Raw genomic sequence first — 25686 nt, 5'->3', positions numbered from 1 at the left:
ACGTCAATTTGACCAAAGCTTATCACAAAGATGGTTAAATGTGAATTCGTGTTTCTATTCTATTCTATTCTAGTCTAGTCTAGTCTAGTTTTGTCTAGTCTATTCCTGTCTTGAATAACAGGTTATTGATTTCCTTCAGAAAATGAAACGAGGAAATAATAGCGTACAAACAAAAGTCCATTCAGAAAATCACCTGTTTATGATTTTTTTTCTTTCTTTCTTTGTGGCTCTTAAATCACTAGTTAATCTTTTTTTTTTTTTTTGTTAAATCTGAATTTAGGAGAGTGTGTCCTATTATATCGTATTCTCAGATGGATCACTGCTAAACCTGAAAGAGAAACCAAAAACATGGTTAATGTCGGTTAATGTTTGCTTTCTATTCTATTCTATTCTGTTTTATTCTACATTTACTCCGTATAGGACTGATGGAGCACTACGCAAAATCAAATGCCGTGGGGCACATTTCGTCAAGACAATTTTCCCGGATGTCAGATTGATAAAGAACTAATTAAGAGCCATTCATTCACCAGCCAATTTACTAATTACCCTCGTGTGTAATTAATTATCTTGCAGTATGGTGATAAAATCAAGCCGTGTAGTAGACTGTAGCACTTAGCCTCACTGCTGCTCGGATAACATGGACGGGAGCTTTGGCGTTTTGACGGGTTGGAGGTGGCAGGTGCCGTACAGCCGTGAAGTTCCGGGAGAACTACATTTCCCGAGGAGCTTTGCGCCGCGAACGAGAATCCGTGGAAAACCGAGTGCGCCTGCGTATCCAGACGTGGCAACGGCATCATGGCCTCTTGGAAGCGCTACGGGAGTCGGATGAGAGAGGCGAAAATGTTCACGCTGGTGCTGCTGGTGAGTCAAACGAACCTCTCGCGTGTTTCGTGTTAAATGCAGCGGTCCTCCGCGACGCTCCGGCGCGAGGCGGCGGCTGCACGGGTCCGCTATCGGAGCACACATCGCTCCACACCGCGGCTCCTAGCCTGTCGGCTGCAGGAGGTGCGCGGAGGGAAGTTGACAGCCCTTGACTGAACTTGGTGGCCAGATTTAAGTAGCCGGTTGTAACGTCGAGGCGCTGCGGCTTTCCGCGGCACGGCTGACACCACGGACCGGGTTTATGTGAGCGCCAGCGCGGAGAGGACGGGTTTTTACTGGCGGACGGTGCACTCCGCCGTCCGTCCCTCCCTCTGCGTCTGAGCCGGGGAACGGTGAAGTCAGGGGAGCAGTGTGACCTGATCAGATAACTTCCATGAAGCCTGCTCTGTTTGCTGTTTTCTTTCACTGTGTTGGCAGGAATTCACGTGAACTCAGTTTATGGAGGGAAACTGAAAGCCCAAAACTGACACGACTGGTTATCTATTAAAACAAAAAAAAAGTGTTGGAAATAAACAGGCGGATGTGGGCATGACACTTCTTTATATCAACGTGCAGCAGAAGTGCCCTTTGGAAAGCACCATAAACTAATCCTCACTTCCTGGAAATAGTCCTGTCTTGCATAATTATCAAAAAGTTCTCATCGTTTGCTCGATAAGTGCCTCAAACAACTGTCAGCCTGTTCTGTAAACATCCTAAATGCAAGAGCCACTCATCCAGGCAGCTTTCGACCAACCACATCCGTCAGCCTTCTTCCAAAAAGAAAACTTCTGTTCATTTGTAGTATCAGCATGTTGTACTAATACTGTGTAAAATACTAGATGGAGTATCTAGAAGTCTGACAGGGCATGCACAGATCTGATACTCAAATTGGCATAACATTATGACCACCTTCCTAATATTCTTCAGGTCTGCCTTGTGCCTCCAAAACAGTTGTGACTCATCAGAGAACGGACATGGATGGGCCTTCTGAGGGTGTCCTGTGGTGTCTGGCTACAGAATGGGAATTCATTGCTATGGGGTGGGGGTGCCGGGTCCGATCTAGGTGGGTGGCTGAGATGGTCAATGTTATTTACTTCTCCTGTCAGTGGTTTTAATGTTGTGGCTAATGTAAGAGTTTTAAGTGGTTTCCAGTGGAAGACACGGTGGCATTCACGCCTCTTCACGCCACTGCTTCATACCAACGTGGACCTTATCCTGCTCTGCTTCCTGTTGTGCGATAGCCTTGACAAACAAGGGCGCTGCTTGGGTGTGTGTACGCATTTGGGCAGTGACAATATTTGATACCTTGGCTCTCTTCCACGGCTCTCGCTAAATTATGACTGTGTGGCTGAAGTGCTCGCTGGCCCTAAGCTGTAATTAGACAGTGATTGGTGTAGCCCTTTTACACAGAATGCCTCTGTTACAGGGGTCAAAATTAATTGGACGAGACAGAATAAACTCATCCCGTGTAATATTTGGATGCTAATCATTTAAAGTCAGTGGCAGACGAAAGTCTCCGACCAACATCTTGGTTGTAGTGGTTTAAATAATCATCCATTATATGCAAGATATATCTGAGAGTGACTTTGACAAAAACTCACTAATAGTGACCTGTGTTGTTTATGAGTGGGTGTATGTTTGTCATGGTTTTGCTAGGTAGCACTGTGTATGTAGGTGATTGTGCATGGAAGGTGATAAAGCACTGCATCATTGTGTTAGAGGGCATCTGTCTGGGTGGCAGAGGCCTGCCTGTCAGAACCATTTAATCCAACCACACACACACACACACACACACACACACTTGTATGGCTGTCTTTGTGAGGACATTCATTGGCGAAATGCAAATCCCTAGCACCTTGCCCTAACCACCTCAACTAAGTGCCTAACCCTAAACCTTACCCTAATCCTAATCATAACCCAATTGTAACCTTTGCTTTAAAACCAAGTCTTCACTATAAAACATTGTAAAGAAGTGAGGACTGGCCAAATGTCCTCACTTTGCACAAATGTCCTCACTCTGATGGTGTAAAACTCAAACAGGTCCTCAGAAAGATAGCTGCACAGGAGCACACACACACAGAAATTCGTATGGCTGTCTTTGTAAGGACATTAATTGAAATAATGCATTCCTTAGCCCCTTACCCTAACCATTTGAACTAAAGCAGAGTTTATATTTCTGGGGACATAGACGCCATAACCTACGCACGTAGCCGATGGTGGTGCGAGCCATTTATACTTGTACTCACGTCAGTCTGGCTCGCTCCGTTTCGGCCGAATTTCGCAGAAATTCCGCCGAACACGAGTCATACAAATGTCTGTATCTCCAAACCTCGTCAGTTAACCTTACCAATTCTTTATTGATCCAAAACAATTAATCGGAGATGGAGAAGCAGCTGGAAATACTAAAGCACATCGGCTACGGCGCTAGGGTCTGCGTAGGTGTCTGCGTAGGTGTCTGCGTTGTCCCTTAGACTCTGCGTCAACTTAACGCAGAAGTATAAACGCCCTATAAGTGCCTAACCCTTACCCTAATCCTAACCATAACTTAATTGTATCCTTCACTCTAAAACCAAGTCTTCACCCTCTCACAGCGTTGTAAAGAAGTGAGGACCGGCCAATGTGTCCTTACTTTGCACAAACTCAAACTGGTCCTCAGAAAGATAGCTGCACAAGAGCACACACACGATTAACTATTGGTTCGCTTCCCTATGGCTGGTAACCTCAAGTGCAATTCAACCTGCTTTCTGTGACATTTTGTTAGCAGATTTACCATGGGGCTCTGGGCTCTTATTGATGTGTTCCCCCAAAAATATATCTGACATTTGCAGTATTTATATATCAGCAGGTATTTCCAACACTGTGTACACACACGTTGCTATAATAACTCTTAATCATGGGTCAGTGTTTGTTTTTTGTTTTTTTTCCTAGTCATACACAGACTGGCAAAATGATTAATACACTTGATGTCTGTTTGTAAGGTTGAAATGTACCACACTACAAAATCCAATTTGAAATTGTATGAAATGGAGAAAAGCATCAGGTTCCTTATATTTGGCAAACTGGGTCACTGACTGTGTGCCATTTCTTTTATAATAAATAGAGTTGTCCCAATACTAATACTGCCTAAAAAGGTGGAATGGGTATCTAGGAATATACCAGTCCATGCATCAAGCAATAGCATGTATTTCTAGTGTAAAATATTGCCAGATTGTTGAAAGTTTGCTTGCTCTGGCTAATATTGTACTACATAATTAGTATCTATCAGGTAGGAAAAAATCTCAATTAATAAATGACTTAAAGTATTAATCTATGACAGAGAAGTATTGACCAAACATGAAATGTGAATTGACAACTGATTCCACTTTCCTCTTATCACTGCAGCTGAGAATGACACTATTTTTTTAAAAGAAGGTTTTTTTTTTTTTTTATTATTTTCATTGATTCATTTCCACAAGAACAAACAGGCAAAGTTAACTCACTGGTTGGTTAGGTTTAGGCATGAGTCACGGTTTGGGGTGAAACAGAGCCTTTCACAACGTCACTGAAAAAGAACACAAGCCCAGCTGCAACTTCACAGATGAGTGCACTTCAGGGTTTCAGCGCTTCAGCCACGGATCCTCCCTCACGGTCATGATCTCGAAGTCTAATATCTGGCGCGATCAAATGAACCAGACGTTCATTTCAGAAGTCTTCAGAAGTTCTCAAGAAAACAAAAGTTGTTTTCTCGTGATAAATGATCTAGTCATATAAGGTAATCCGCGTTTTGTTTTCTCAAGATAACAAGATAAAGGAATCCATTATCACGAGGAAACGAGTTGTGTTATTTCAAGATAAGGAAATAATTAACTTGTGATCTTTAGATAACGGCATTAAAAACAGAAACTGTTTCATCCCAAGCACAGACATTTTTAGCATCTGTATCCATCCACAGTGTCACATAACCTAAACTTATTAATGTCAACATCAGACTACACACAGAAACATCCAATAACGAGCTTCATGCCTCAGCATTAGCTTGGTTTTATGTCTGCAGGCTAAGCTTCTCCCATGACTTCCATCACTGATAGCTGAAATGTGATATTTGCGGAAGCTGCTAATTGATTGCTCCTCTGCTAATTTGAGAGAGGCCTCTAAATCAGAGCTCTGTTTGTGTTATCGGCTGCTGCATAAAGCTTCCTTTACAATCAAAGCGCCCACACTCCCCAGCGCACACCTGATTGGTTCATTAGTCAGAGGCAACTCAAGGCAAGCACTTGACAAACACTGGTGTGATATGTGCTGATTCAGTACTTAACCAGAACTGGGGGCCACTTATTAGCCAGATTTTTCACAGCAGATGGAGGGGTGTGGGATCGCAGGCTGGAGCTGGGCACCTGCTGCTTAGTAAGCGCCACATTTATTTTATTTTTTTTCTTTACAACAACCTGACGGGACGTACCTTTATGGCAGACGAGGATTGTTGATGTACAAAGCACTAATGGATTTCCTAAGAGTACTGAGTCTGCGTTTGTCCCGCACTGACTCATGTCGAGTCATCGAATGCCATTTTAACAGAGACAATCATTGTGCAGGGTCCCGGCATGATTGATGATGGACGGATTTCAGGTAGATTGCCATTATGAGAATAGATTTCGTTGAGAGATCGCACTTGGTACGCGCCAGTTGACATTTAAGCCGTTGTCTTATTGTGCCCGTCAGCAAAGAGACCTGGCAGCTATGGTGGTATTGGAACAGAGCACAGTTGCAGCACTGTTGGTTTGACCTCGTCTTTATTTATTGTCTTTCTGTTAATGTTAAGAGTCTAACAAAATTATTGGCAGGCAATTATTAGCTGTAATAACAGTGTATAAACAATAAATCCTACCTTCATGAAAGTTACGATGTTCTGTTTTACTTAATTTTGTCATTTTAAATGCTGTAGTTTGCTGTCCTATCACACTGTGTTGTCTCTCCAGACTGTCCTCGCCAAAGTCGAGTTAATAAAGAAAAATAATGGCCATTGTGTGCTTTGCGTTCCTCTTCCTCATTTAGAATTCTCGATGGAGCCCGATACCCGTGTAACTGTGTGAACAATGAGTTTGTGTGTGTGTTGCACCGACTAGTGCTGCTCCCCTTGGATCTCATCCCCATTGATCTGATTGGTGCCGATGAGGCAGTACACCTGCAGCATGTGTTCAGAAGGGTAGCAGTAACAGGGAAAGACATTGTTGGGAGGCACAGCAACACTGTAATGCATCTCACAGGGATGGAAGAGCGAAGAAAGCCATCAGAGCTCTGGAGGTACACAGCTCACTGATTGGTTGCCAATGGTGGGGTTTCTCTGTACCTGTCCTGCAGAGACAGAGGATATGTCAGCAAAGGTCTTATCCTTAGGTCAGGAGCAAAAATGGAACTGTACACTGTAGTGTCCAATAAATCTAAGCAGTATTCAGGCATACTTTAGTTTTCTTGACAATGCTTTTGAGATTATTACCCAACACTGAGAGAGTGAGTACTATTACTCTTGATTGGAAGGGTCAAGCAGGAAGATGGGGCACTGATTGTACAATTAACTGCAATTGAAACTAATTCTTGTTTTGGGTTTTTTTCCCCCCCAGATTTCTTTCAGAAAAACATAGAAAGGAAAAAATAGAAAAATATAGACCGTTACCACACTTTTCCTTTCATCAGTGACAGTTTGGATGACACGTTAAGTGCTCAACGCTCAGACAGTCAGACAAAACATTCTCATATTCAACAACATGAAATGAGAAGAAACTCTTACTGAATCATCTATCTTTACACTGTCAGGACAATTTTTGACGTCCCATCAACAAGGTTCTTGTATCAGTCCACCATTTCTTCATAGACAGATATTTTGGTATTTTATTGCAGCCATTTCTGTAGCTTAAAGTCTGTTGGCTTACTTTATTTTCTCTAAATCACAATCAACAGCAGCACAGCTTGAATCTCCTCCATGCCCAAATAACATTGCCTGTCCTTAGCTTTAAATTGTGTTGTCGTCGTTGTGTGGCCCTCTGCTTTGACGACTAAAGTGGAACAGGTTGTAGTGTAGTTGCAGCAGAACAGTCGTCACTTTTTCATACATCATCAGGCTGGGTCTTCAGGCCGCACTGGAAATGAAGACAACCAGTGATCTAAAGAAACCTTTTGCTACCTCGAAAAGGTCCTGAGACTTAAACTTTTGGGAACTGCTTTGGATGTGAACATAGCTTTTGACTTCATCCACATAATGTGTAAAAACACCACACAGACAGCTAGATTTCTAAAGGAACCTTAAAGTTCCTTGAAAAAAGTTCCTTGGACTAAAAGTTTTGGGTCCTTTGGGTGGATACACAACTTTTGACTTGATATAGCCAAATGATAAATAAAACAAGTCATCAATATTAAACGCATGCATCAATAGAAAATGATCAGTAGTTGTAACTCAGTGTAACTCAGAGTTCCAGTTCTAGCAGCATCTTGTCTCTGTGTTTCTATTGCTGATGATTGCATGAGGGTTTCAGTGAAACCATGAACATAATGATTTCCTTTCCCCTCCGTGACAGTTATAAGGGTCAGTCATTAGAAATTCTTGGAAAAAATAGACCATCTCGTCCTCACAGTTGCATATAAATCTGCATATATGCATTTCAAGCATCCTCCCAGATTACACTGCTCAGCGCCCCCCACTGACTGACTGCGGGGGGGTGCTTCGATGAGGATGCGCATCATTTGATTGCGTCGGTCAAGAAAACTATGATGAACTGCTTTGCATCCACAGAAACAGACCTTTATTATGATCACCAAATGAAAGACGGAAGCCTTGATTATGGAAATCTTTTTCCTGATACTGAGTCATCGTTCACACTCCATCCATTTCGACCTACTCAGATTTTATGAATTGCAATAGTTTTAAGTGGAACATGGTTTACAGCGAGGCCCTAGAGCTGGAACTTTTAAACAGTACTGCATGTGAGCTTTGGACTAAATATTTCTCTGTGACAAAGTTTTTACCAAATAGGATGATTATTTGCATTGGAATGTGTTTCAGTTACATAACTTTACTTTCTTTAATGTGGGACAGAGAATCAAACATGTACATTGTTTATTAATCCCCTTGTCTCCATATGAGATGAAAAAGTACCAGACGCCTGTGTGATGAAACTGCCCGTGAACTATTGAGATAGCTAGACAAGTGTTTTGATTAAGACTGCAGTTATCTGATAAAAATTGACTTGTGCTCTGGAGTTTATCATCACCTGCTCAGTTTTATCATTTGCTGTTCAAGTTGAGAAATTGCTGTTTATTGCACAAGGCTACCAGCCGCTTAGAAGAAGGCGGCATCAGCTCTCGACAGATGATTCAAAGACCATGGAAAACTATTTTTATTATCATTTCACTTGTGCTACTTTCAGTCTTCACATTATTTGAATGCACTGTGCATTACACTGCTCTGCGGCATTCATACTTTGTATATTAGCTGTCTGTGCAAGTGCTTCGCTGTAATGTAATGGAACTCCGACTTAAATTATCAGCGGTGCGGTAGCGCCGCTCGTGAATGGGCACGCCGCTTACGATGCTTTGTGTGAAAACTGTCAGCGCAGTCTAGTTATTTCTATTATTGTCGCTATCTGTCACCGGGAGATGACGCACGCTTCAGTTGGTGGAAGACGCATTTTTGTCACAGCCATCAGCAGCGTTGGCTTACTGACAGCATCCGTGTCGGAGTAGGTACCAGTCTGTTTATTTCATGCTACAGGAAGTGTGTAGAAATGTGTCTGTTTTGCACATTATTGTGAATGAAATGGAGGTATTTTGACAGTAGAAGGCTGTTAATGAGCATTTACTAGCCTCTATGGTAAAATAAATGTCCTTAAAGGTTCAATGTGTTTGATTCAGATGAATCTACTGGCAGAAGTATTTGTGAATGGCCTAGTTTGTCCAGTGTTTTTCTAGTGTCCCGCACGGTTGGCACCAGTCAGACCCCCATCTGCAGCCTTTTCGCCAATTCAGCATGTTGAGTGAGCGTCAGAGCGAGTGGGTCAGAGAGATCACTCTGACTGGCTGTTCAGCTCAGAGAACCAGTGCACAAGAAGAGAAACGGAACAAAAGAACAAGGTCCAAAGTGCACACTGAAGACATTTCTCATTTGACATCTTCACCTGCCCTCAATGTTCAAATACATGATCATCTAGAACAGGGGTGTCAAACTAATTTTAGTGCAGAGGCCACATGCAGCCTAATTTGATCTCAAGGGGGCCGGACCAGTAACACAATAGCGTATTTACCTATAAATAACGAAAACTCCAAATGTTTCCCTTTGTTTTAGTGCAAAAAAGCGCTTCATGAAAGTGTTTACATTTAATGGACTACACTATTACAAAACATGTAATGAACAACCGGATATTTCTTAAGAAAATGAAGTGCTTAGTGTGCTTGTTTAGTGGTCTCAGTGTTGTGTTGTGTCCACAGCTCTTACTAAAACTGTGTGAAACCAAGGGATGGCAGAATGTCTTCAGTGTAATTTTTGCACTTTGCAAATTGATTACGGGCCAGATTAGACCCCCCCGGCGGGCCGCTTTTGGCCCGCGGGCCGTAGGTTTGACACCTGTGATCTAGAATAAACCCCCCTACTGCCACCTGGAAAGGGGTGAAGAGTTATTTCCATTTACGCTGGTGTAGAACTCATGTACTAGCATTGGCTATAGCCTTTGCGGTGCATTCGAGTGCAACTATTTGGCTAGGACACAAGCAACATGAGGCGATGTCACAGTTGGCCTTTGTCTTCGGTTTGGTGAGTCCATACTTGTTTCCTTACTAATTTGCAATTAAGTTGCAATCTCCAATCTCACCACTAGATGACACTAGATCCCACACACTGGTCCTTTAAATGTGTAAAGTGTAAAATGTGTGGACTAACACAAACTAACATAAATAAAGTACCGGCAACAAAGCAGACTATGATGTTGCTTCGTATCGGTCTACGCCTGCGTGAGAGAGAATAAGACTCCATTGTGGCAGGTTGCAGCAGTCTGTTGTTGGTCTTTCAGAAGGGCAAACTGGAAAAGTAGTACTAGCTAGGATGCTAGGAAGAGTAATCTGTGTGTGCCCTCTTGCCTTTGTAGTTTGCTTACTTGCGTAGCTTCCCCTCCTGTTCCTGTGCACTGGTTTACTAATTTGAACAGCCAATCAGAGTGATCTCCGTCACCACCTTCGTCCGCCGCTGATTCCACTTGCTCAGTAGGCTGAAAAGCTGCAGGACAAACACTCCCAGCCAACGACATATCACGGCCCTAACATTTTCTAATTGCTTAGTTGGAAAACCCCATCAGAATTCTGTCTCTGGAATATTAAACGCTTGAAAGGTTAAAAAGTTATGTAAAGTTTGTAACTAGTTCCTTCGCGGAGGATGACAGGTGCATGCGTGTTGGATTTTCAGCAGTTATAATGGATCTTAAAGGTGAGCCAGAGTCACATCAGAAAATCTGCCGAAACATCCCTAAGACCTTCCCAAGCCCCTTTCATATCTTCAAAGCTCGTACAAGTATATAGAATCTATAGAACCGGAGACAATACTATTCTCTGGAAAGAGTAAATATAGACGAATAATCCACTCGTCTATGGCTGGAGTGCCTTTGAAACACGTTTTATTTCTGGTCATCATTTGGTTCCTTTCTAACTCAAATGTAAATTAGAAAGTGACACAATTTATGGAGCCATTTTTCAAGCCTGCAGGGGGTTAGTAATTGATTAAAAAAAAAAAAAAGAAAAAGCATCCACATGAACTTTCTCAGCTTATGTACACTGATCAGGCATAACATTATGACTGCCTTCCTAATATTGTGTAGGTCTCCCTTGTGCTTCCAAGACGGTTGGGACTCATCAGAGAATGGACATGGGCCTTCTGAGGGTGTCCTGTGGGACCTGGGTCTTATGGGTTGAGGGGAGGGTCCTCTGTGTGCCTGGTCTGGTCTAGGTGGGTGCTACATGTCTAAGTAACATCCACATGAATGAATGCCAGGTCCAAACGTTTCCCAGCAGAACATTGAACTGTCACATGATGCTCAATGTTATTTACTTCTCCTGTCTTTAATGTTTTGGCTGATTGGTTTATCTAGCTTAGAATAAGGAAATATTTCCACTGTTAATGTATTGAACTCCCCTGTCTTTTATTTAAGGTATTACACAGACATACAGTAATTCGGTTTACGTGTGCATTCTGTTTCTCAGCTCCGTTCTGCATCTTCTCACTTTTCATTATTATAAAATATTGGGCCGCTCGTTCTCCTCCCATCAAGTAACCACAAGCACCATTTGTGGCTTGATAGCCGCCATTATTTGTAGTAGAAAAATGACTGCAGTAAATGTTCCTCTATTTGCAGAGGAAGTGAGTGATTAAGTAAGACTCCTGTTCACTTTGCATAACTTAAATCCTTCTTGGCGGCCGTCGAGCATCGTACTTCTTGTCTTGCTTGGATGAGCGAGACAGCCTGGCATCTTTTCCTCCTCGCTCTCGAAAGCAACTGAACGCGCACCTATGCAGACAAGTGTCACCTAGCCAGCCTCTAATTATCCCACCCTTCGCCGTGTGCTTCCCGTGGGTCCTTAACAAACACTGACACAGCTTGTGTGCAGCCTGATCCGACTCATGCGCAGGTGACGACTTTTAAAAAGCTCCCCGGCTCAACGCAAACCGTGCTTATTATGATCGTGTAACTTTTTTTTTTTTCTTTTTCTAAGTACTTCCCTGTTGTAATTTTAATCTTAAAACTCCCTGCAGTCTCACCTCGGAAGAGCGTCAAGCTGGGAATTAAATTTAGAAAACGAGGCTGACAGGTGCTTGTTTTCATTCCAGGTGATATCATTCATCAGGCCCGATCCGCTGAGCGAGCAGACGATGTTTGGTGTCTAATTTAGTTATTCGTAGGCAGAAATAAGGGGCTGTTTAATGAATGGTGATGGGACAGAGACGATTAGAATGCATGGAAATAACTTTAAGCAGCCAGAGTGCAATCAGTCTTGTTGTTTTTTTGTTTTTTTTTGTTCCTCCCTTAGTCGTCTTTGATTAAAGTGCAAGCCTCTCTGTACGGGCTTTGTTTCCCGTATTAGATGTTTCATATTATTAATTCAACTACCAGTGTTGCACCCGTCTGTTGATGTCTCTGCAGACACCTTAAGTACAGGTTGTACAAGAGTAGATGAAAAGAAATTGCTTATTATACACTGATCAGCCACAACATTATGACTACCGGCAGGAGAAGTAAATAACATTGACCATCTTGTGACAATCCAGTGTTGTGCTGGGAAACTATTGGACCTGGCATTAATGCGGATGTTACTTAGACATGTAGCACCCACCTAGACCAGACCAGGCACCCACACCCCATAGCAATGACACTCCTTGATGGCAGCAGCCATCCCCAGCAGGATGCAGCCTGACACAGGCACACACACAAAAACAGTTTAGGAACAACTAAAAAAAAATAGCATGAAGGTTGCCCTGACCTCCAAATTCACTAACTGATCAAGTATCTGTGGGATGATCCACAGAGGCCCCTCCCCTCAACCCATAGGACCCAGGTCCCACAGGACACCCTCAGAAGGCCCATGTCCATTCTCAGATGAGGCACAACTGTTTTGGAGGCACAAGGGAGACCTACACAATATTAGGAAGGTGGTCATAATGTTATGCCTGATCATTGTGTATCATCCAGTGAGGGCTTTGAATATACAGTACAAGATCAATAATTACCTGACCTGGAGTATTTGTTGGGGAAACATTGCCTCAGTGACCAACTCAAGAATCGACATATCTTTGGTTTCGCTCTGTAACGGTGTAATCAGTTAAAGAGCGTATAAATCTGACATTTAACGCCAGCTTCTTTTTTTTAATGACTCTCACGGCTATGCATTTTGTTTTCGGTAAAAGAAAGAACTTGATAACCAGCCCTGTTCACCCCACGTGCTTGTTTTAAGTTGTATGTATGTGTTTCACCAGGTGTGGCTGCTGTCAGTGCTGGAGGCGGTGAAGGTGTCCCCTCTCATAGAGAAAGTCAGCGACCACAAAGACTTCAAGAAGCTGCTCAGGACGAGAACCAACGTTCTGGTGCTCTACACCAAGACAGGTTAGAGAAAACAGACATTGCACATGATGGATGGCTGAATGGGAAGATGTTAAGAAAAGAACGTTTCTCTAGTTGCTGGGAGGAATTTGCTGTCAGATATGTTATGTTAAGGCTCATTCAAGGTACTGCGGGACTTAGACGGCATAACCTACTCATGTGGCCTACACGTAACCTACCACCCAAACACTAGTCTGCGCTGTTTCGCCAGTTGGGTTAATTTTTGTTTCTACTTCCTGCTTCACTTTCAACAATGGCGACTGAAACTTTCGCTGAAATTTCACCGAAGACGCGTCATACAGAGGTTTGTATCTCCGAACCTCCTCACTTAACCTTTCCTCGATGTGTTCCATCTTTATTGATCCAAAACAATCAATTCGAAAATTACGGAGATGGAGAAGCAGCCGGAAATAATAAAGTTACATTTCAGGGAAGGGTGCATGTCAGGCTACGGTGTTAGGGTCAGCGTAGGGTGACCCAGAAGTATAAACTGCCTATTAGGCTACTGCACATGCAGCAGTATGAATTTCTTTCTGTGCACCCATTGTCTCTGTTGAAGGAGGCGGCAGGGACGACAGTCTTGCTAGACAATCAAAGTAAACACTTGTGGATAATGCCGGTCTTATCTCAATAGCTCTCAAACTGTTTGTCATTGCAGAGGTTGTTGTGGAGCGCTGCAAAAACAAATAACATTAGTGTGATAGTATCTTGTGTTATGCATCTTTCATAGACATGCAGTGTTTTAGCCACTATGACTGCAAACTAGAAAAATACCACTTTTGACTTTCTGTCATTTTTATAATTTGATTCAAATTGCCACAGTTTTTGTTTTCTGAAGTGCAAGTTAAGTTTTTATAGCTACTATGATGATGTACTTGTAGGTGCATAGAATTACAGGCAACTCAAACAGTTTTATTATAATCAGAAGAGAGATTTACAATTTTCTTAATGAATTGGTTGTGAAAGATGCCGCAGATGAATCTTAAGGTGTTTACGAACACAATCACTTGACTGTCCTTACCCAAATTATACCTTCATCTGAATAAATGCCACTTCATTCAAGTAAATGCAGTCGATGCACAGTTAACATTCCAACAGCGGCAACATTACAAACGCACAATGGGCCCATTCAAATTGCCTTAAAGGGGAACTACTGTTTTTTACAACCTGGACCTTATTTCTAGTATAAAATACCATCGTTTACTCACCAATATCACTTTTGTTTCATTTGCACTCGTTCAGGAGATAATTAGATCAGCGTATATCCATATAGTGGGAGTGAATGGGGCACCGAAACACAGCCTCTAAATAACGCATCATCTGCCGCCAAACTCGTTCATTTCACCAATATTATGTTATGATACGCTAGTGCTATTCCCTGTTGAGTCCGGAGTTACCTGTTATCATCATCCGGGGTCTGTAGGTCAACAGGTGACTCCGGACTAAACGGAGTCATTGGTTATTGGTGAGTAAACGATGGTATTTTATGCTAGAAATAAGGTCCAGATTGTAAAGAAACAGTAGTTCCCCTTAAATATTGCATGTATAATTAATTGTCTTTTGTCATTGTTTATTTCTTTAAATGCTGGAAATTGTGTAATTTTGCAGAAACCTGAGTGCATTATATTTTTAATCCTTTGTAATAATAAAGTGCCAACATGGAATGGGACTTCACAGAAATCTGATATAATTCATTAAGAGCCTTCTACCGCGGCATCTTAAAGTGTATTTAGAATTAATGTTTTGCGCAGCGTTAGCCCCGCAGCCTGCTTTCAAAGGATGATCACAGTAGTCTGTCCCAGTAATGAACTTGGAAATCCCTATCTTACAGAATTAGAGAGTAGCTGTTAAATAGAAACCAAGACAGTCAAAGAAAACTGTAGTTATACAGTACAAATTGCATTTCTCTCCCTGCCATTAGGGAATCCTTAATGCACCCAAGTGAATCTAAATTCCATTTTCATTTGCAGATTTCAGAGAAGGAGAGGAATGTGCTCGGCAGTCTTGTAGAAGGAGCTGCTCGTCGTTACTAATTTTTATCCATTCAAAAGACCCTTAAAGTGCTCAATAAGCCACAGAGGGCTCTCAGAGCCGCGCAGCTTCATGACCCATATCACTACATTAGCTCATTGGATAAGGCTTCCTCGTATCGAGCCGTGGCTCTGATTGATCACTGCCTGCAGCTTCACATAGAGCTTCCTTCTTCAAAGACAGTTTTGAACTGGCTGCCCTTAGCCACCTCACAGTCTTGAATAAACAGCCTCGCCCTTTATTTTTTTTTTCTCCCGCTCGTCACAGAGCCCCCCGAAACCTCGGCTGTCAGTCACATCCCTGTTGAGTTTTGTCCTGGTTTGCTTCCATCAAACATTAACAATGAGCAACCAGTCAGCATCCTGCTCCATACACGGTAATAAACTGACACTGACATGCCAGATGTTTTTGTTTCCGGAGCTGAGCTAGGCGGGACCCTGGGGAGTCGTGGCAGTGCCTCTACATCTAAATATAGTCTTGGCCTGGAGCGTCTAGAGGAATTGTTCTTTTTATCCAGTTGAATAAAACACGTTTGGTTTCGGGGGAGTATAAAAATGATGTATTGGGTTACACAAGAACTAGAATATTACACATTGTTTACTTTACTCAAAGGAATCCACTTTTCCTGCCATATCTGATGAAAATCAGCAATATTACAGTGTGTTGTTGTTGTTGTAGCTTGTGTTCGTTTATATCACGCTAGTTTCTCATCCCTGAGACAGATAGCAAACCGTACGACTCAACCGTAATATTTCTCCGACACCGAAGATTGCGCAAATCTCCAGTGGTCATGAACTCTCCACGCCGTCCTTCGGTGAGCTCACACACGGCGTTGATAACGGCTTGGGATATTGTAGCAAGAAGTGCTGTGGTTCCTTTACAGGTACCTGCTGTGCTTCACCGTTTGGTTTGCTTCAGCAGCTGCAGTCTTTGTGTGACCGCATAATCCTCCCAGCTCCTGCTCGGACGCCATTGTAAGATGCTGAAAGCTGATGTAACTTAAGCCCCCTCCCCGAACGCATCCTCTGAAAGGTATTAGAGAGCGCTCTTCCCTTCCGTCGTCCCTCCAGCCCAAACTCAGTGGTCCCTTTCTTCGCCGCTTGGTGCTTTAGCAAGACACCGAGCTCCGCTGTAACTCAACTCCTCTTCACTGTGTTTCAGATGACAGTGTCCTCTGTGTCCCGAGTCTCTTGGTTTCCACAGCTATTGAATGGTTTTGGTAACAAGACTGATTGTGGTGTTTATTCTCTGCCTGTAGCAACATCAGGGGACTCCCACCTGAAACTGCTGTCCGATGTCGCCCAGACAGTGAAGGGCCAAGGGACTATTGCCTGGGTCAACTGTGGGTAAGTAAATGCACAAAATACATTTAAAAAAAAACAAAAAAAAAAACACATCTTCTCCTTCCATTTCTATACGACACCCCGTTGTTTTTGACATTAGGGCCTCTTTTGTCCAAGGGAATTTTCTGACAGCAGTTATAAAGGCAGAGCAATTTAGACGTCCCGAGAATGTCTCTGCTGCCATCCATCTGCACAATTTATAGCTTTTTCTCTGGGGTATAAATGGCCTCGTTCCACTGGTTCTATTGTACGGGCACAATCTGACAGGCCACTCACTTATTAGAGCTATTGAAGCTTTGGGTCTGATGTGTTAAGATGTTATTTGGACCATTTCAAGTTTTCCTTTTTTGGTTGTTAAAAGTACAAGTAAATGATTATGAAGGCACTTGTTGGATTCTGCGTGCTGTTTCTGCGGGGAAGAAGGATGATGCTTCACATTTTCTGTATCTTTTTTACTTGAGTTTGATTGTAGGCTTCCAAGCAACTATTTCTATGCTAAAATAATATTAGTCCAATAACACGTCTGGCACCAACACAGTTTTTTTATGGATTCCATTCGTCTGATACTTGTGAACACGGTGGCTAAGAATCGCCGTGATGAAATTTCTTCAAATGTGGCACAAACGTCCACTTGGACTCAAGGATTAAATTGAATTAAAATGTGCCAGTCAAAGTCACTGTGACATTACAAAAACACAACTCTGGCCATATCGTAAATGCCATGTCTTAAAAATAAATGCTTTGAGGTATTTTCTCCAATTTTGGCAAAAACACTTTTTCATCCAAGCCTTCACTAAACGTGTGAGTCTGGACAGAAATAGATGTGAACTGAAACTTGACTAGTTGGCAAGGACATCTAAGCACAAGGCGGTCATTCTAGTTTGGCAAAAATCTTTTGTCGTTTAACATCAGACACAAAACTTCAGATTCCAGGCCAAATAAAGCAATCAAAAATTGGAAAACGAACAATCAGGAACAACTTTCAAAGTTTCAACTTTTCAAACGACTGCAGATCTGATCCGTAGACTAGAGTTTAAATCGTTAGCAAGATGGATGAAAAACATTTGAGTAACTTTTTCAGTCATTCCTTAATACACAGGATTAGATGTTACAATCCCTTGTGCCAACATCCCAGCCAAAACATATTTAGAGGCCCTGTCCAACTGAGAAACCCTAACAAACCTACAGTCATGAGATATGACGATTAACCTGCAATCTAAGTGAACTAAGTAAATGCTGCTGGCTTGTAGGCCCACAGAGCAGGAGAGGATAATTCAAACCTTGTGAAATATGAGCTAACCTAACGCTGCTGGCTTGTATGGCCCGCTCAGCAGCTAAACAAACAAAGAAATATCGCTACCGACCAACATGAAGACATCAGATGCCTGGTCTAGTCAACAGCAGTATGCAGCATGTCATTGGGGTTTTCAAGTGGGCACCTCCCTTCACCGATGTTTCCTTAAGTTAGGCCCACAACACTTCGAGAAGGCTCAACAGTGAATTCCAGCGTCCTGGAGTCACCACCCTCCACGCTGCCACTGCACAATCCCGTTTTTCTCACCATTCAGTGACTATCATCAACTAATCTTTCAATAATTTAGCATAGTCCTTTTATGAATCACGACCCGAACAAACAAATCTACCGTGGTTTGCCCCGTCAGAAATAAAAAGAACAGAAATCGGTTTGTAGTTACGGCTTCATTTGTTTAGAGTCACAGCAATCATTATAGGATCAGCCTGTGCAGTACACTGTACCAGAGGTGGCCCAGATGATGAGTAGTTTATTTTAATTAATTAATCAAAAAATAACAAACTGTCATTCATTAACATTAAAGCAATAATCAGGAATTGCAGTCTAAAGTTTTTATTTTTAAGATATCATATGACTGATGGACAACATTTTCCTTAATGAGAAAGAGAAAGGTACCAAAGCCCCTTCACATTTGGTATCATTGAAAACCCCTAACTGTCCTCTGTAGATAGCAAAAGGAGTTAGTATGCAGTAGTATGCAGTGGGTGGGAGATATTCAGGTTTACAAATGTCCTCCACAGAGGACAAATTTGAACTACTGGCAGTCTGGAGAATTTGTAAAATATTTATTTTTGTGCTCCACACACACTTTACCCTTAAAGACAGATCAGTGTATTTGTCATATGACTCTATGGAGCACATCTGCTCTACAGCTAAATGCTAAACGCTGGCTACTCCTTAGACAGGAATTGTTTTCTCCAAGCACAACTTGCTCTGCTCCCCAGCGATCGAACTCTGGCTCGTTGTTCCTCTTGCCCTTCTGGTGTTACCGTTCCACTGTTTTTCTTTTTCACACCTGTCAACCCATCAAGTGCACGGACCGTCTTCCGCACCAGAGAGGAAAGCATGTATCATAAAACAGGAAACTACGAGGAAGGGAATAACTCCCCTTTGACACCCAGTGCTCGTTCCAGCATTCACAATCTCTCTCAACCTTATCCGGGATCGAAGACCTGCTGGATAGAGAGGAAGAGAAGCGAAATTCAAAACAGTCTGGAGGGATTGTCAGCGGCGCTGGTGTCCATGTTTCTCGACAAAGGCGCTCCGTGATGCGTGTCCTTTTCTTCGTGTTTACTTTCCGACTCACCCGCTGTTTTTGTGTGAAAGACTACGGTATCATCCCTCTCTTCATCCTCCAAAAACGCCAGCCTTCTTGAGAGTGTGCTAATGCTAAGCAGAGACTTTACACAGGGCCAGATTCCCGCCAGGGGAGCTAGAGTGAGCTGGGTTCATCGCTACAGGACCCGGGGATCCGATGCCAGGCTCCGTGGCAAAGCATTGTGCTGTTTGGCATATTTCTCCTCCGTCTCAAATGGACCGGCTCCAAATCGAAGCCCCAGCTGAGAGCTCATGGTGGACAGAGGGTGAGAGAGAGGAGAGTGCACATCACAGCGTGAGAACGGCAAGCGCTGCCAAGGAAGAGAGCCACGAAGGCCAGAATGACACACTTTGAACAGATGACAGGGACCTGAGTGTTGGCCAACTGGGATCCACCAGTGGGATGGATGATCTCATACAGGAAGGGAGAACGGGACTGAGCTGCCCCTCTTTCATTCCTCTGGAAGAGACAACGTATTGCCGTATATGGCCTTTCTATAGGACAGTGGGGATAGCAGAGCACAAACAAGCAATGCATGGATTAGGATTTGTGTTTTGGAAGAGTAATATCCTCTTTAACATCCTTTTTACATGATAAATTCATTATTAATCCCTTACAAAGTGTCTCTGTTGGCTTTTGCCTGATTTAAAAGGTTTGGTTCCAACATTTTATTTCAGTCTTTAAGGTTTAAAGGGGAACTAACTGTTTTTTTTTTTTTACAACTTGGACCTTATTTCTGGCATAAAATACAATCGTTTACTCACCCATATAACTTTGGTGTAATTTGTATTCCTTCGGGAGATAATTACATCAGCGTATATCCATATAATGGGAGTGAATGGGGCACCAAAACGCAGCCTCTAAATAACGCATTATCTGCCTCGCAACTTCATTTCACCAATATTTTGTTATGATACGCTAGTGCTATTCCCCGTTGAGTCCGGAGTTACCTGTTATCATCATCTGGGGTCTGTAGATTGACCTACAGACCCCGGATGATGTCTTCTGACCTGGATGTTGTCGTCTCTGAGCGCCGAGCGAACCCACGACGGTCGACTTGTTTACCTGTAATTTGCTACTGCTATGGTTCATCCACATCCTCACAATCGGAAAAATATTCAGCCATGTTGTAACTTCCTGCTGAGTACCACGTTAGAGCGCTTCAGCGTGCTATAAGTCGTTTTTTAAAAAGAGAAGTAATTCCTGCGACTTTGGGACAAAACAGTGCTCGTCCAATTGGGACAAAAAAACATGATCATTCAGATTACCAAACAAACAAACCATGATATCTAGCATTTTGTCAGGAGGTGAAGCGACTTTCCGTGAGCATTTTGAATCGGGAAGTTTTATTTTTTTTGGAGCAGGCTTTGGACATGTTCACTTCTGCTGTAGTCGGACACTTTAACATTGAGGTCAATGGAGATCGACTCAGTTTTGGAGCCAATCTCAATAGTCTGTTTGAAGAGCTGCAGAGTTTGGCACTTCTGCAAAAGTTTCACTTTCCAACCATTTTTCCGAGGTTGCAGCCTGGGTTGAACCTGACAGAGGGTAAACTCCAAACATAGCTCAAAGTTGGCCGAGGATCTTGGTCTGTAAAGTGTGATGGCTTTTTAGAACAGTTTGGTTTATTGTTATCTTTCTTGCCTTGAGTTGGTTTGATATTGAAATTTATTAAAAACTGAGCACTCTATTGCTTTGTTTCTTGATCTGTCAGACTTCTCTTTAACACCTCCACAGATCTATGAAGCCAACCTGTCAAGTACAGTACTAAATACATAAATAATTACTCAATAAGGTTCATCTACCAGATCATATTCATGTGGTCAACACTAAATTCTACTAGAATCCACACCAGAGAGCTCAGTATCATCATGTTCATGACTGCAGAGAGGCAGTCTGTGAATTAACCGGTGACAAACACATGACGCTATATTAACTGATTGCATCAACTGAAGGTGACCAGCCGATCTAAATGTCCTACCGCCCTCGCCATTGACTTCCTGCTGAGTGCCACGTTAGAGCCCTGACACATCGATTGACGTTATCCCCGAGAGGAATGCAGAACACTTCCAGTGACTTCTCATCCAGTGGACAAACCTCTAATGAACTGCCACTCACGGCCTTTGTTCTCTCTGTACTGAACATCAGCTGGTGAGTCACTCTGACTTCTCTGGGCTTTCTTCTGTAATTGTAGAGCACTGTTCTCTCGTTGGTCAGCTGACAGGAGCTACAGTGGAGAGGCATAATAGCAAGTTCTGATTATTCTCTGAGTCACTTTTTTTTTTTTACCGTGTTTGTACCAGCAAAGGAGAAAGAGGATGAAAGCCAGCGTTCCTTGTTTCATCTGAGTGTAACTGAGTGTGTGGCCTGTTCAGATTCTTTCAATGTGAGTAGAGGCAAAGAAAATAGTAAACAAAGTGCAAGTAAGAGTTTGCTGTGTGTGTGGCAAAACTGTCTTAACTTTTATACAAGATCAGAGTCTGGAATTGTGCATCTAAGTGCACATTTAAACTAGGCTAAAATGTTAGCGCAAGGCTGTTAAAGGGGAACTACTGTTTTTTACAACCTGGACCTTATTACCTTATTTAATACGATCGTTTACTCACCCATATAACTTTGGCGTTATTTGGAGACGTTCGGATGATATTTAGATTGGCATATATCCATATAGTGGGAGTGACTGGGGCACCGAGACGCAGCCTCTGAATAACGCATTATCTGCCGCGAAACTCGTTCATTTCACCAATATTTTGTTATGATACGCTAGTGCTATTCCTCATTGAGTCCGGAGTTACCTGTTACCACCATCCGGGGTCTGTAGATTGACCTACTAAACTCTGACCTGGATGATGTCATCTCTGAGCGCCGCGTGCACCCGTGACCGTCGGCTTCTTTACCTGTAATTTGGCACTGCTAGTTTTTTTTTTTTCAACATGGCTGAATATTTTTCCGATTGCGAGGTTGTGGACAAAGACTTTGTTTATGGTGGACGAAGACTTTGTTTATGATGGACGTCCTTGCGGTTTCGGGCCAGAGTATACGGATGAGGAGCTCGTTGGAAGGAGGATGTCGAGGCAGAGAGCAGAACAGCTAGTCAAAGAACAACAAATCACTGCACGTCCGCGAATAGACAACAGGTAACTCTGGACTCAATGGGGAATAGCACTAGCGTATTATAACAAAATAGTGGTGAAATTAATGAGTTTTGCGGCAGATTTAGAGGCTGCATTTCGGTGCCCCAGTCACTCCCACTATATGGATATACGTGGATCTAAATATCTGACGAACGACTCCAGATGACACCAAAGTTATATGGGTGAGTAAACGATTGTAATTTATGCCAGAAATAAGGTCCAGGTTGTAAAAAAACAGTATGTCCCCTTTAAATCAACACATATTATCCTCTGCTTGGTAAGGATCTCTCAAGCCAGTCCATATCAGATCTCAGATGAGATCTGGGATTGCTCTGGGTCATAACTGCCATGTTGAACACATTTAAAGGCACAGAATACAACATTTTAAATTAATCTAACGTGTCATTACTAAGCAATCCAATCATGTGATTATAGTGCAAAATATGTATTGCATATATCTCCATTGACATCTTGAAGCACTGACCTCTAAAGCAGCTGTGAGAAGTGAATATTTAGCATTTCAACATTATTGTTTCCTCCATATTATTCATATCATTTTAAAAGGTCTTTAGAAGTAGCTTTACATAAATGGCGTTGAGTCATTTAGCAAGTTGTTAGACCACTATAGCGCAGAATTTCTTAAAAAAGAAACCTTAAATGAGTCCTGACATAAAAGAATCCCCTGTACAAATCTTATTGACTACGTAGCTGCCTCTCAGCCTGTCATTGGTGTCTGTTTTTAAGGAGTTAGAAGCAGCAGGCTGGTCTTGACTCAGGTGACTGCATGTCCAAATATGTGTCGAGGTCACATCTGCTCCTGGTGTGCCCCGACTGCCGCCATCTGCCGTCATGAGTCAGCCGAATGTGGCGTTGAGCACACATTTATTTATTGTACCTGCAACACGTACACTCATTTGCTCCACTTTATAGGATGGTAAAGAAATATACTGTGACTGTTGCTTGCTGTTGGTCTGGGATTCATAATTTAATTCCACCTCTCTGAGTTTATTTGCATCAGACCTCTCTGTACTTATATCCATCTCCCTCTAAATGAATGCAGATTTTGCACGCTCTTTATTACAGAAGAGGAAAGGTACTTCATGCTTGCTCACAGTGCTTCATAGAAGCAAGTGTGAAGTATGTGTAGGTGGCTGCATGCATATTTATTTCCTTTTCCAGTTACAGTCCTTTTTTTTTTTTTTTCAATTATAGAAATAATGAGCCTCATACATACAGACTGTAATCTGCATCGCATCCACACTGCAGATCGCACGAGTGTTTGTGTACGCATATCGGAGCAACTAATAAACAGAGGGAATATGACACTGTACATGCGGTTGGATCACTCAAAACACAAAGCTGTCGTGTCTTTATGTAGCATCTTCTTTGTCTGCAGGAAACCTGTGTAAAGGCTTTGTTAACAAGGCCCATTCTTACAAAGAAACAAAAACATAATACAAACAATGAATATAATAAAGAAATGGTTGCAGTATAGTATTAAGAACTGGACAGAAGACAGTTTGAATATTATTTTTACAACAAAAATGACTGCGTTTTTGGAGAACTTTCAAATGCTTCTATTGGGATTTTTTTTCCAATAAATAAGTGATGCTTACTGTACACTATACCGTTCTAAGTTTTAGATAAATATAAGAACAAGAATACAAAGTTTTTATTGTTATTGTCCAATAAAACACAATGAAATGCAGTTTAACAGCTCTCTGAGTTGGAAGCAATAAAAATAAAAGCTATAGCAGCATAAAGATACACAATACACAACAAAATATACAATATATACATGACATTGATGTAGAACAGCAAACTGTAACAGAGATAGCAGCACTGTAAAACAGTACAGTAAAATATCAGTGAAATTGTGTTGTTTTTTTTTAGTTTTATTCTATGAAGAAAATTCAATGTTTCCCACAGGATTTCCAAGGCGTTTTTTTGTTTGTTTTTATCTTTTTCACTGTCTTAATAAACACTCTAATTGTGATACTGCCACAGCTATTAAAAATAATTCATACAGTATATGAAATGTCTGCACGTAGAATAAACCCATGGATTTATTAAATTTTTCTTTAAATTACCGTAATGTCACTAAATCCAATATGAGCATCATTACGGTAATTTAACGATTTTTAGCGACAATTAGCGATATCCAACTGTGTTACAGAATGAGAAAAAAAAAACATAAAAATTTACGTTAGGGACTGGTTGAACATATCCGTGAAATTGTGTTTGTTTTAGAGTTTTATCCTGCAAGATATATGCAAGATTTCCCTGTCGTTTTGTTTTTGTTTGTTTTTTGATGGGGAGGTATACTGTCTTAACAAAACCTCTAATTAATCAAAGCTATTAAAAACAGTTCATACAGTACATGAAATGTCTGCACCTAGAATAAACCCATTTTTATTTTTATTTAGCAGTCCGTCATTAAATTACCGTAATGACTCTAGAGCCTATATTAACATCATTACGGTAATTTATGAATGTGATGTAATTTAGCGACAATTAGTGGCATGCAAACATAATGCTGTTGACACGTGGCTTTCTATGCATAAATGTATGTAAGATTAAATGAGGGAGGGAGTGGGAGATGCGCAGCGGAGACCACAGCGGAGCAACTTAGACCCTGGTGGGCCGCCGTAGTATTAACATTGTATGGGAAACACTGCAAATTTGCAGCAGTTTAATAATCATACCATTCTGTGTTCTTTTGTGTATTTTAACCTCTCTCTCAGAGACTCAGAGGGCCGCAAGCTCTGTAAGAAAGTGAAGGTGGACCCGAGCTCCAAACGTGGAGGAGCAGAGCTGCTGCATTACAAGTGAGTGACCGGAAACTCAGTCGGCCGCCCGACACATTTCCACACCTCTGTGCTTTTCGGAAAGTAATTCAGTGTTTACGGCTTAGCAGTCCGTTACTCTTCCTGGTCTTCTGAGCTGTTCCTTGTGTGTTTTGCAGAGATGGGACGTTCCACACGGAGTACACCAGGCCCGCTACCTTCAAGGTGATCTGAAATCCCGTGTTCTTTACATGTGCTATCTGATGCGTGGTGATTACTAATGTTTCTTCGCCGCCATGGTATTAGTTCAGCCATTAACGAACACGAATCTCTCCCGTGGAGCCCAGCGTGTCGGTTTTCATTTAATGTATTCATTTAGTTTGATAAGAGCTGCTTCACTGCGGGTACTATGAAGAGATGATTGCTCTGACTAATACATTGAGTGTAATTCAGTCTAATTATTTTGTGTAAATATTTCATATATGGTCCTGATTGATTTGTATAATCATATCTTATTACTACAGTCAAAGAGGTTAGATATAGTATTTATATTAACCCGGTATTTTAAAGAGACGTAGAGATTAATGTAAGATGGCTAATTTTTGATTTTAATAATTTAAATTCGGCCAAACTAATTTCAATTTAGTTTTAACTTAAACACAGTGTGACAAAGTGACTAATTTCTACTGAGGAATCTACATCCGGTGTGCCTCACTCCCACCTCCACACCTGTTCGCTGTCAAACTGCTTGTGGCGACAGCAGGCAGTTGTTCTCAAAGTAAAAGCTCTACAAAAAA

The 25686-nt window shown here is 42.0% G+C and overlaps 1 protein-coding gene across 1 annotated transcript in view; it reads left to right on the top strand.

The window, feature by feature from the left end:
• Positions 1–647: 647 nt before the first annotated feature.
• Positions 648–25686, top strand: part of pdia5 (protein disulfide isomerase family A, member 5) — a 65613-nt gene continuing 40574 nt past the window's right edge. The window contains exons 1-5 of the mRNA XM_084545223.1: positions 648–861; positions 12842–12968; positions 16255–16342; positions 24848–24931; positions 25069–25114. Of these exons, the coding sequence (XP_084401349.1) occupies positions 796–861; positions 12842–12968; positions 16255–16342; positions 24848–24931; positions 25069–25114 (411 nt within the window). The 5' untranslated portion in view covers positions 648–795. The remainder of the gene's footprint in view (positions 862–12841; positions 12969–16254; positions 16343–24847; positions 24932–25068; positions 25115–25686) is intronic.

Source organism: Chelon labrosus (assembly GCF_963514085.1).
Source record: "Chelon labrosus genome assembly, chromosome: 5".
Taxonomy (NCBI): domain Eukaryota; kingdom Metazoa; phylum Chordata; class Actinopteri; order Mugiliformes; family Mugilidae; genus Chelon; species Chelon labrosus.
The sequence above is the reverse complement of the archived record's forward strand: the minus strand, read 5'-3'. Positions and strand labels throughout refer to the sequence as shown.